Raw genomic sequence first — 13,465 nt, forward strand, 5'->3', positions numbered from 1 at the left:
GTGGGTTCCAGTTATCAAGAATTCAATGTTGTTTCTCTTTCATGCCTAGGTGATGAAATTGAAATCTTAACATTTGAAGGTGTTACCGGTCATTTTGTAAAAAAATATTTGTTTTAGTCTTCTAAATAGTGTATGTGAAGAGGTATGTTGAATTGTAAATTCTTTTATGGTGCAATGAGTAATGTGGACTTCTTTTATTGCAGGTGAACACATAAAAAACTGGAGATCTCGGTATTTTGTTCTCATGGACAATGGAGCTCTAATGGGCTTCAAAAATAAACCAGAGCATTCATTGACCGCCCCTTTAAATAATTTTACTGTCAAAGGGTGTCAAATCATGAGTGTAGATAAACCAAAGCCGTATACTTTCATCATACGTGGCCTGCAGTGGACAACGGTCATTGAGAGGACGTTTCACGTTGAATCTGAAAAAGAGAGGTTTGGATCTCTAATTTTAAGCCAAATTTTATTTTATTTTTAGGCTAGACCCTAGGTTTTATTTTTATATGTCTTTGTATACATGTACTGATTAATTTTTTGTGCTGAGCAATTAGTTAAAATTGATTTTCTTAGCTGGTAAATTTGGGGTCACTGGTATTCTTTTTGGGTTGTTCAAGTATTTTATTAGTCAATCATTCTGTAGTAATGTGATATTATGTTTTTTATAGTAACTATGTTACATTGCCAGAGAAACCCTTCAAAAATAGTGTAATATATTTGATTTTTTTGTACAAATAGAAAATATTTAAATGGAGGGCAAAGTTTTTTGGATGGAGGAAAGTGAACTTACCAACCTTAGGATGGGACATTTTAACTTAATACTAGGGATGGTCGGATCGGATACCTTGGATCCAAATATCTACTGATATTGCCCTTTATCGGATACATCGGATCCAAAGTCGCGGAAGACATCAGATCTGGATCCGAAATTTTAAATAATAGCTTCAGTGAATGCAAATAAGGGTGGATAGAGTTCCGATTCTCTCTTCGAATGCGCCGTCGCATGCGATTCTTGTCCTACACCACCAGTCAGTGGTTTATCCGAAGATTTTTCCCATTTTCATTTCCAAACCCAAGCGTAACAGTTTAGGTCCTGAGCATGTAAAGATGTTTAAAAAAAACAACTTGAAAGCCTATAAAAATGATTTTTAATTTATAAAAATATTAAAATGTGTATGAAAACCTAAAAAGCATTCCTTCGATTGTACGTACCCAGAATAAACTTGAATAATTACTTCATTTAATAGTAGGAGTTGTAGGAAAATGTATTTGGGTCCGAAAATATGTGATCCAAAAGATCTGGCTCCGAAAATCAAGGATCCGAAAAAAAATCCTGGATCCGTCCATCCCTACTTAATACCCATTCTTTCCTGTGAGGATATGCATTCAGAATCTACACCTTACAGCAGTATGTGTGGCCTCAGGAATGGCAGCAATTCCCATACAAAACCTTATAATGGTCCATCCTCACTATGCACTCCGTAGCCCCTAAACCTAGCGTCTGTGCATGGGCCTGAAATTTGATTGCAAGTGAAAAATATTAATGAGATTGATTTGATCAAATGATGTAATAAATGGAATGTTTTAATTTTGTGGGCATCGATGTGTTGTTTTTCGTTAGAGCAACATTTTCCAGAATTCCAAATAGTTTTGGTGGTGCCACGTTATCGGATAGTTTTTCAATGCTGATTGTGGCGGTGAGTAGTTCATTGAGAATGGTTTTTTTTCCAGGGAGGAGTGGGTGCACGCAATTCGCGTTGTGGCCAACCGTCTGGCGGTCGAGTCGAGTGAGAGTGGAGTCAGCGAAGAGGACATGGAGATGAGTGGGGGCGAGGGACAGGGCGAAGGCGATGTTGCCAACATTGAAGAGCTGAGCGCCAAGTTCTCAGTGCAGGGCACCTCGTCAAGTAAATCCTCCGGCAAGAGGAAAGTTGTAAGCATCACTTCCACTCTTTATTCTGGGTCTTGGTGAATAATTCTCTTTATACAGATGCATGATCTTTTGCCTGTGTCAGATTTTGTCAGATTGTGTGGGGCATGCTCAAGGAGGAAGCATGGTAGCCTTAAAGGGCAGAGTGCTTGGCTTCTGGCCAAAGGGTCCTGGCTTCAAACCCTGGCTGAAGTCTTTGGGCACTTGTAATCCAAGTAACAGATGGGCCAGGGAAAGGAACTGGGCCCTCCTACCCTAAATGTGTGACTTATTTTAAGACATCACTTATTTTGCTTTTTTTTGTATAAATTGAAGGTCTCCAATTTTGGAAAGTGTTCATTTACATGTGTAAAGGTACCTATTTTTCTTTCCTTACTATTTGCTTGCTTTTCTCTCCTATTGAGGTTTAACAGATGCCCTAGGGGTCCTTGATGTTAAAATATCAAAAACAAATCTTGAAAAAAAAAATTGCGTACTAATGGTAATTACATCAATTTGTGGTTTACGTTTTGAAAATTTTGTTTGTTTTTATGCATCTTGTTGTGTTTAGGTGCAGCAGGGTAGGTGCTAAAGACCTGCACGCAAACGAAAAACCCAAACTTTCCCTGTTTAGTCCCAGTGGATATTTGAGTTCATGTTTGTACTCTTTGGAATCAAGGAAGCAATGGATTGTGGCCCTCTACCTTCCAAGCCTTGCGATTGGCTTCCTGCCATGAAAAACCCCTTCGGGAAGAAAGGGGAGGTTGAGGGGTGTTGTGGTTGAAGGAATTTTCCTAATTTCTTAAACCACTTGAGTACGTACATGCTTACAAAAAATTTTTTAGTACCTTCAGCAAAATGACCAAATGTGACCTCTGTTAAGGTCACTGGCGTATCTTGTCAGAGTTTCTTTGCTCCTTTCTCTCAATAACTGATGCGTCCATGACCTTTGCGGAGATGACATCTCTGGTTATTGTGCTGTAGGTATTCTCAATGAAGTGCAAGGTATACTCACTGGCAGAGTATGAGCAGTGGTCACACAAGAGCCACAACTTAGGTGGTGTAGGTTTTGCAGTGGCCAAGCATGGCAGAATGCATTGAAAAGCCCAAAATTATTGGCCTTTGGACCTCAAAAATCATCTCTACTTAAGCATGCTATTGTTATGCAGAAAATATTTCTTGAAACTCAAGCATTTATGACCCCTAAAGCTACTGTAAAGCTTTAATCACGAACAAAGGAAAAATATCTCAATTTCTACAGGTGCCAATGAGCATTTTCCACAGCCTTTGGTTACATAAAAATGACTAATAAGTTGTAACATAATGTAAACAAGCCACCATATTGTTTTTTGAGATAATTTGAAATTAACAACGGTAGTGATGAGGCAAGAATGGGTAGTTAGGGACGCGGAGAGGAAATACACAAGCGGGAGTCATTGTATTGGGAGAGCTACGTATAAAACGTGTTTTAAGAAGATCGGCAGAATAAAAGAAAGAGAGAGGATGCAAAGAAAAAGGAGGCGCCCAAAAGAGAGAGAGAACCGATACAAGGAAGGACGCGTGATCGAGAGACAGGGATCGCAGAGGAGGATATCAGGCAGAGAGTGGAGTTGTGGAGTACTGTACTATCCGGCAGTGTTTGAGTGGAGATGCGAGCAGTGAACCCGATAAGTAGACTTGAATGATTATAACCAATACACAAGGGGAAGAGTTAAAAGCCCATTGGAATATAATTGGAAGTTATGCAATCTGTTTGTTCTAATGATCGATTGTAAATTGGGCCCAATTAGCCTTATTTCTTGATATTCTGAATATAAAAGTGTAAAAGTGATATTTTGTGCATATTATTTTATAATTAAGTGTGTTTCTATACCCTAAGATAACACGAAACCAAATAAATAGTAGGTGAGTAGTGTTACGTAATATGGTAGTGTTACAAAGTAGAGATACGTGAAAATTGCACTTTCATTTTTATTCTATTGCACTTTCAATAACAGTTTATCGCATTTTGTAGTCTATTTTTTTATTTTCATAATGAGGTAGATGACGATAAAATGTAGTGAAACACAGTTATATGAAGATACAGTATATTTTAAATAATTATGTTGTAGAACAATAATAAATGAAGGAATAATACATACAGTGGCGATGGTGTAGCTTGCCCGCGCCAACTTGCAGTTCACGGCCTCATAGAGTCCCAGCCAACTAGCAGCTGGCCAGTCGCTCACATGCTTTTAGCGGTGAGTGCCGGCGGAGCATTTAAACTTCACTTGGCACAAAATGTACGGATTTTGCCGTCGAAAAGGCAAGTTTGCATAAAAATATCATAGAAGTCCAGTCATCGCATCTATGTCGCATTTATTTGCACACATCGCATCTATATCGCATTTATCGCATTTGCGATTTTCACACATCTCTACTAATAAGCAATGGTCTAGCCTGTGAGTTAGTCCAAGGTGAGCCATACCCACAACCATCCAAACCCACCCTTAGGCTGATGTTGGAGGCTTGGATGTGGTATGGTGATTGGTGAATTGACTTCATGTATGGCTTAAATTTTGGGTTGGTGTGTTGGCTTTCCTCAATGGACATGGCTCATCAGACATATTGCATGTGCTCAATTTATTTATTTTGGTCTCAGTCGAAGCATTGTCTTTTTTTTGTCATTGCCATTCATGTTGTTTTCTCTTTATTTTCAAGACCTTGGAAAACTTTGAGTTTCTCAAAGTTTTGGGGACGGGAACTTTTGGCAAAGTTGTCCTGTGTCGTGAGAAAGCGACTGAGCGTCTGTACGCCATCAAAATTTTGAAGAAGGAGGTCATCATTCAGAAGGACGAGGTAGCACACACACTGACGGAGAAGAGAGTTCTACAGAATACCAATCACCCTTTTCTTATAGTGAGTTGGTGTTGCATGTACATCATTTTTAACCATTTTAGTTCTGGTCATTTTTTACCTGGCATTGTGCCCTGTCATTGTAATGAAGTTTATGTATTATAGTATAGTACTCAGCGGTTTGTAATTATGAACTGAGTATGAATGCTTCTCTTCAGAAACAATGGAAACAACATTTAAATTTTTTATGCTTTGGAGTTCACTTCAAATATCTTTGCGACTAAGAGGCAGGCCCAAGTTTTTTAGGGGGAAGGATGGAGGGTGCTTGACTTCCTGAAAATCAACCAAATTGCTCCTATGTACATTTTGCAAGTTATTCAATTTTTATATTAATTTTTAAGCACTGGGCTGATACTTCGACCCCTTGCATTCTTCCCTCACCAGAAAGTGCTCGTGACTTGTGGGACAGCACTACTTTATATCTATCTTGGGCCCATTTCCCACCAGATATCATAGGCCCATGTTGACCGGTGTCATGCCTGCTACAGTGGCTGAGGATTGCACCACCCACCTGACTGCTCTACGGAATCCCTCTGAGTGAGGGATGGCTCAATGTCTAATTTTTCTCTGGTTGTGCCATATGAAGTCTTCATAGGCCGTTTTCCAATGCACGTAGTATGCACTCATTCCATTGTTCCCTTTCTCCCTTGCACCCTGCTCCCTTACTAATGCTCTACTAGCGCCATAAAGTGTGAACGGAAATAATGGGAACTGTTAACAGCAACGAAATGTGACGCGCGGGGTAGTTTAAGGACATCTGGTGGTTGATTTAAGAATCGATTTCACCTTCATACTTATATTATTGCATGTGAAGAGCAAGGATTCACAATGCCGATAGAATATTACGTAAAAGAGCTCACATAATAAACACAAAATTACTCACAATTCCAGTTCAAGATTTCTGAGTTTTCCATTGCCGCCATTTTCACGTCCACTTCCTACGAGGGCACGTTAACGAGGGAGCATCCGCGTTCCCTTGTTCACTTACCCTTCGTTCCCTTGCGCACTCGCCTATTGGATCCATCCTTGCTGTCGTCACATCCGTAAGTTGACGATCGAAAAGTGCACGATGGGTGAGTAATTGTGAAGTGGAAAACGGCCATAGTCAGGATATGCAGCACTCTGGAAGGCCAAGGAATATCCATTTCACTGAATGTGCCAGAGGTTAAGCCTGAATTCCTCGGTCATTTTTCACGCACTGTGATGTCTTACCCAGGAGTGCTCAGTAGTTGTCGGTGATATGCTGGTCGCCAGTGTGGATAACCTCCGCCCACTCTCGGAAGGGGGCGGGGGTGGCAGGTCGAGGGTAGGAATAATTTAATTTTAGTTAAGTGATTCTCTCAGAGTAGGTGGCAACAGACAACCACTCGCTGGCTTGTATACCTGTTCATCACTGAAAATCTGGAGAGAAACCCTGGCGAAAAATCAGACACCTCTTCACTTCCTCCCTCCATTTTTCCTCTCATAACCTTCAGCCGGACCTGAATTTGGCTAATGATAGGTGACGTCATGAGAGATAGCACTTTCATTGCTGCTATGTTAAAGCAGCAATGAAAGTGCATAATTATAAATATTCATTTTGACCAAGTTTATGTACATAAAACCATGTCCCGTATTTTAGTATTTATTATGTCATGTTCAGTAACTCCATGCAACAAATTTGTCATGACCGAAAGACCATGACTTTGGTGAATTGGATTTCTTTGTATGGTTGTGATGTGCGGGCTGCGTCTTCACAGGGGCATCCTATTGTTCCATATGCCTTACGATGCCATTCAGGTAGATTTCTCAATATTGCTTTATTCACATAATTTTTTGCTTGTGTTCCTGGATTGATGATAAATAATGTTTACTGTATGTAATCAAATTCTGTCGCTTCCACCGTGTGATTTTCAATCTGAGCATTTCTAATTGAAATTATTGTTTCTCTCATCCATTCCATGCTTTGCCTTAATTCATACTTAAGTTATGGTCTGAAATTAAAGGAACGCCAAAATTAATGCCAGAGAATCACACACATTTAAAATGCTCTGTAATTTTTCTGATTATCAAGTCAGTATTATCCTTGGAGCGTAACAATTTTAGTTGATATCAATTGGAATCTTACCCTGCAATTATACTTGAAAAATCACAAACTGCCCATATAATCTGAGGTTTCAGGCGAGATGGAGTGGAAACGGAACATAATGAAGAAGCAGGAGCAATTTCCACAATTTGAAATTTATTGGTACTACCGGTTTCGCTTAAAGCATCATCAGGTCAACACCTGATGATGATGCTGAAAGTGAAACCGATAATACCAATAAATTTAAAATTGTGGAAATTGCTCCTGCTTCTTCATTATACACAAACTGCCTGTTGGACTTAGGAAATAAAATGCTTTTTTGGAATCATGTTGAAATACTGGTAAATATCCATTTTTGTGACTGAGTGAGACATACTAGGTACCGATAAATAACAATGGAAGTTAGGTGGGGCGAGTTAGTTACACAAGTAATAATGTGGCAGTTGGCATTGCACTGAGGTCAAAATGACAATCGCAGATGGTAATGCCTTCATACAAGCTGAACACGATCAGTATTCTGTTGGCACACCTGTTCTTCTATGCCAAAATGCAGTAATATCCTCAAGTATGCCAGGTAATATTTGAATCCACACCATGTCACCTTCCATCCAGTAAATACGTCTTCATACTTGACAAAAAAGTTGAAGTGTTCCTCTCGGATTCGATCGGACAAATTTGGCAGGGATTTAGGAAAGGATGTTTATTCATTCAAGGAAAGAAAGTCCAGAGATGTTGGAAAAGTAATGTTTATTCATTCTTCATTACTTATTACATCTCACTTTGCATAGTGACCACCCACCCTAGTCCCCTCTCTGCTCCTCCTTCACCTTGCTTTTATCCCCAGTCAGCCGTTGTCGTAATTCGGGCAAACGGGCGTTGCATTCACATTCCTCCGGGAAAGGTGGATGGCACAAAGGGTGGGGAGGAGGCGTCTCTGCGAGGGAGGGGAGCCGTTGCTGCAACTCGGCAATCGGCCTTTGTGTTGCACATTCCTCCAGTGCGAGGTGAGGAAAAAGGTGGATGGGGCAGAAAGGGGGGAGGTGACGAGGCATAAACGCTGACACAGGTACTTACAATCGCCAGGTTTTAGGATAGCAGAAAAATGGTGGTGATGGAACACAGTAAACACTGTGTTTCACCATCACCACCATTCCCTGGAAAACCTGGAAATATCATGGAATTTTTAAACAAAATGAACTATGTCTATGCATGCATAGCAGGCCCCATACTGAGCACTTCCTTCCGCTAAAATTGCAAAGATTAGGATCAATTTCTTCCTATTTGATTCGCGTTTTCTGTTCCGTCCTGGTCAGAGAACTAGACTGGCTCCCCAGGGCTCCTCTGAGCTTTCAAGAAACGCTCTTTGCCCTGTTGTGGCCCAAACAATGGGTCCTTTGACCTGGCTTGAAACACAAGAGAAGTTCTTATGATTATATGCTGGAAAATCAGTTAATCCTACCAACAAATAATGGTTTTAATGCCAGTATTCTATCTTCTTTGATCTATTCTTATCTTCAGTGATACAACTCAACCTAAAATTATGATCGCCGTGTCCTAAAAAATCGATAATTTTATGAGTTTTCTTGGAAATTACACTACAGTGAGTCCTCGTTTAACGTTGTTGATTCGTTCCTGAAAAAGTCGACGTTAAGCGAAACAACGTTAAACGATGCAGTATTTCCCATAAGAAACAATGTAAAAAATTTTAATTGGTTCCTAGCCATGTTCCTAACAATCCATTTCTTCGTGAAGAATCCAGAATTTCCCGGGCGAGAATCCAAGGAGGCCAATTATCGGAGCCGTAACTTTAAGCAGACTTCTTGACCAATCGGGAGACACCTGAATCAGGCCAAAATGAAAAAATCTGAATCTGACACTCGGAAGCACGAGGACGAAGGGCGAGTCAATTTTCGTGATGATATGAATTCTTTAACCCGGCGGAAATCACGAGAAACATTCATTACCGATTATTCACTTCAGCATGATAACGATTCATTCGAAACGAAACGAATTTTCATAACGAAAAGGTTAGGAAGAAGGCATTATTAAATGAAATATAAAAACTAAAAAGAAAGTATTTTTAATGGCGAAACATCGATATTTTCAGAAACAGAAGAAATTTTAACTGTAAAAACTCGACCTGCAAACCTAAAACTCGACCGATCTCTCCAGCAGTTGCACCTTCTTCAATTCTTTTAATAATACCAAGTTTTTATTCTAATATCGCCGTTTTTTCTTCACGTCTGAAGAACCACCAGGATAGCCACTCTTCTTCGTGGACATTTTTTTCGGTTGGCATCAGAAAAATATACGGATAATGGGTAAATGAGGCGATAATTATTCGCTCAGATGCATAGTTAACATACGCTACCCACGCCAACCTTTTCTGTCGAACGAAAATTACCAATCGCATTAATATGGTAATATTTACTATAGGTCAGATGCGCTTGCGTTCTATTCGCCATTCATTTTTTTTTCGCCGCGCATAATTTGAACAACGTTATCGCGAAGCAATTACGACGTTAAATGATCAAGGGTTTCAATTTTTGGACAACCTTATCGTGAAACAACGTTAAACGGGACGACGTTAAACGAGGACACACTGTATTACTTATGCCACTTCTTATTAGTATATTTTGGTTAAGTCTTTACAGACAACCGCATTTATAATATTCCCGATAATTCATAGTTTTCTATTTGCTGGGCCTTGCCTTACATCCATTGGCACAGATAATCGAGGGTTGAATGCAAATGAGAAATTTTTCACAGCACTTATATTTATAAGGCCGAAGTTGATTCAACAGTAATGAATGATTACTATACCTCAGGAGCAAGAATTTTTTTTAGTAATTTTATAAGTATTCCCGGCTCAGTCAAATATTTTTTCATGGCAAACTTCATCTGTTGGTGTATTTATAAGTAATAGTTAAGTATCCAAGAAAACATATAATGGAATACCACAAAGATAATAATGAGTCAGTGGATTTTGATAATTTTATGGTTTCATAATGGGGAACTGTCTTGGTGTTAAAAATGCCAAATTTTTCTATCATGGAGAATAGAAAATAATAAAAATTGTCAGGTGATTATGTAATATTACCATTATTAATAATAATCATTACATTATGATAAAATAATGTTATAATGTCAGGTAAAAATAAGTAAATTGTGCAATGCAAGTTTTAAATTTGTTCTCCAGGCATTTTTCCCAATTTAATTTGCTCTGAATGATTCATGCATTGCTAATTGTATTCTTTTGGAGGTATTGATGCATATTATGCACATTATCTTGAGGTTAGTTATCAGTGTTCCTGGCTCCTTCATTGATCCAATGTATATTTTTTCCATCTTTTTTCAGTCCCTGAAGTATTCATTTCAGACAGCTGATAGATTGTGTTTTGTAATGGAATATGTAAATGGTGGAGAATTATTTTTCCATTTATCCCGCGAGCGTGTATTTACTGAAGAAAGGACACGCTTTTATGGTGCTGAAATAATTTCTGCATTGGGTTACCTTCATGGCAAAGGAATCATATATAGGGATCTTAAGGTAAGTCTGATTTTCTGTGATTGTTACTCTAAGTGTATGTTATTTTTCCTGATATTAGAGATAGAATTATGCATGCTATTATACGTGATGTAAAAAGAGACAACTATAATTTTAAATTGCTCCACTGTTTCATTGAATCAAGTTTAGATATTATTGCTCACAGTGAGACAATTGTTTTTTCTGTCCTAAAGGTGGTAACATGAATTTTCCTTAAAGGCATTCATTTGGGTTGGCATTAGATTTCCCTTTGAAGTTTATTGTTTTACCTTTTACCCTCAGATTTGGGTCCATTGACGACATGGAAAATCATGCTTCTTAGTTGAGCATTCTTTCAAATATTTACTGGGTTGATTTATGGTTGAAAATTTTTCAGATGCATTCTGCTATCTATGTTTCTTTATGCCAATTTCTGGCGAGAAGGACTTTCCTTGCTAATTAAAACTTATAAGACTTTAGTTGGACCATCCCAAGTAGAACTCTACTATAGGGTGGTTTCCTATTACCGTATTTGCACGAATCTAAGACGAACACGATTCTAAGACGACCCCCCCTTTTTTGGAACTACGCTTGGGAAAACAATTTTTCCTAATAACGATACGAATAAGCGATGAATGCGGGAATGTTTGGCTAGGTTGCCTATGTCACAGGAAACGCAGGCTTCTTGGCGCGTAATTATGAATAGATTTTAGCGCGTAATATTTTTTACAGGAATATTTCTTCGCAGGGGCCATGGTCCGAAGACGAATAAAATTAAACTGGTGAAAATGAAACCTCACTTTATTAAACCCACATGGAAAACACTCCGTAGTTTGAAGTCAAGCCACCCTGGAAAGTAGGGAACCACTCGTACGAGGTGAAGTTCGGAACTGATGCTATCGCGTTCGGCGTACGCGACGGGAAATGATCAATGCGGGAACGATGGATCGGGATTCCGAGGTATAACTTTTCTTTTGAAAGCGGCATTGCAATGAATATTCTCTGCCATTGTAATACTCTGAAAGGCACGGTTAATCACAACTGAATCGATCTCTCTAATCAGAGGCAAATCATGTTGCCTTATCTTACCATTGCTCTGAGAAAGATGCAACGACTTTGTAGCAGTTTATTCCGCAACATTGAGGCTTTTACGTTACAATTTAGGTAAATTGTAACCAATCACGCAATCATTTTGTGAGTTGATCGAGCTATAACTTGAATGGAGCCGAACCAAAGGTAAAGCAGGCAATCTCGCGAATAAGGCATAAGTGAACCCGGCGCGCCGCGGCGACTGATGAGCACACACCGAATCTTTGACTGCTGCCCAAAAATGAAAAATGTTTTTTTTTTTACTTGAACGCAAAATTAATTATGCTAAATTACTGTTCAGCTATTTTGACGTTGATTTTTCATTGTATAGCTAGCAGGTGTCAAACTCAGGTGACCATGATTTTTCCGACGTAAATTATGCAACCCGATTGACATCGAGAATTTTGCTTCCGATTGTAAGACGAACCCTCTTTTCTGCATGAGGTAGGAGGGAAAAAAAACCTCGTCTTAGATTCGTGCAAATACGGTATTTTTTATTGCCTAAATCAAAAGATTATTACTCCTGGAGTACGTATTTCACGCTTTTAGATTTTTCAATGACGATATCTATTTTTCGCGATTAAATGAAAAGTGAAAATTTTCAAGCGCCCGAAAACGTGACGGCTAAGTAGGAATGATGGGAAAACCCCGTGTGACGTCATTCTGGTTCCCGCTGCTGCCCTGTGAGGTGACCTTGAGGCGAGGCTTGACCGCTGATACGACGCAGGCTGCTAGCAGGTAGCAGAGTAACCTGCTAGCAGATAGCGATTGGCTTAAATATGGATTATTACTACCTTATCAAACGAAGGAAACTTTCCGACCTTAGACAATTTTAATAAGTGATTATTAAGAGATGTTTCCCTGAGCTCTGTGACTCATGCATGCATTGGTAATCTCAGACGATGTAAAACTCCTATCCTCTCGTGTAGAAACTATGTCCCTGTGACGTCACGTGGAGTGGTATTGCATGGGTGCCAATCTGGCCTTTTTCAAATGAGGTTAAAATTGACCATTGCCATTCGTTTAAACTGGGATTTCTAAAACCAAATAATTTCTATATGTATTATGAAAACCCTAATGGTGGGTAAGGAATAGCAATCAGTGCATTTCGTTTTCTTTGATGAAGGAAACTACCCAATTGCAATCTTAAAAAAGGGTACGTCTCTAAACTTATAGATGTGGGTGTCAAATATGTGCAAGTTCGTGTGGGGGCGAAATGAAAGAGGTAGAGGGATTGCAAGTGAGTGGTCAGGAGTGATGTGGAGGTGAGGTGATTTGACGTGGGAAGGTGCAGAGGAAGAAGAATAGATATTGTATGCCAAGTTCAAACATTTGGTCGGGTGAATAAACATTTTGTGGAGTATTACATACTTCCCATCATCATGATGAAATTCCTCAAAGGTGTATGCAACTAGGAATATGAAAAAAGAAAAGTTATTAATAATTGTTGTCTCTTCTGTCAAATACAGCTGGAAAACCTTCTCCTAGATAAGGATGGCCATATCAAGATTGCAGACTTCGGCCTTTGTAAGGAGGACATTACCTATGGAAGGACTACAAAAACATTCTGTGGAACTCCTGAATATCTCGCTCCTGAGGTATAGTAACCATTCATCGCTGTTGAATCAACTTCGGCCCAATAAATATAAATACTGTGAAAATTTTCTCATTTGCAGTCAACTCTTGCTCACTCTGTGCGAATGGATGTAAGGCAAGGCCCAGCAAATGGAAAAATATGAATAATCAAGTGTTATAAATGTGGTTTTGGTTGTTTTAGCGTCGTAAAATTCAAGCGGCGGAAGCACGCCCTGCGCAGGGAAAAGGTTGAAGCAAAATATCCGAGGGTACAGGCTCGGAAGCCCTCATATTTTGCATTATTATAATATTAATATCTGAGTAAGGGCATAAAATATAAAACTGGAGCAGCTAAACCAAAAATTTTATAATACCTAAATAACATCGTTATAGGAGTTATTATTGT

The 13,465-nt window shown here is 39.1% G+C and overlaps 1 protein-coding gene across 7 annotated transcripts in view; it reads left to right on the forward strand.

Moving 5' to 3' along the window:
* The window catches only part of LOC124154662 (RAC serine/threonine-protein kinase), a 150,034-nt gene that overhangs the window by 113,104 nt on the left and 23,465 nt on the right, over positions 1-13,465 (forward strand). For all 7 annotated transcript variants that reach the window (XM_046528517.1, XM_046528519.1, XM_046528518.1 and 4 more), the window contains 5 exons: positions 204-438; positions 1,732-1,933; positions 4,610-4,807; positions 10,228-10,419; positions 12,954-13,082. In XM_046528517.1, coding sequence (XP_046384473.1) covers positions 204-438; positions 1,732-1,933; positions 4,610-4,807; positions 10,228-10,419; positions 12,954-13,082 — 956 coding nt within the window. The remainder of the gene's footprint in view (positions 1-203; positions 439-1,731; positions 1,934-4,609; positions 4,808-10,227; positions 10,420-12,953; positions 13,083-13,465) is intronic.

The sequence above is a fragment of the Ischnura elegans genome, chromosome 2, assembly GCF_921293095.1.
Source record: "Ischnura elegans chromosome 2, ioIscEleg1.1, whole genome shotgun sequence".
NCBI classification, from domain to species: Eukaryota; Metazoa; Arthropoda; class Insecta; order Odonata; family Coenagrionidae; genus Ischnura; species Ischnura elegans.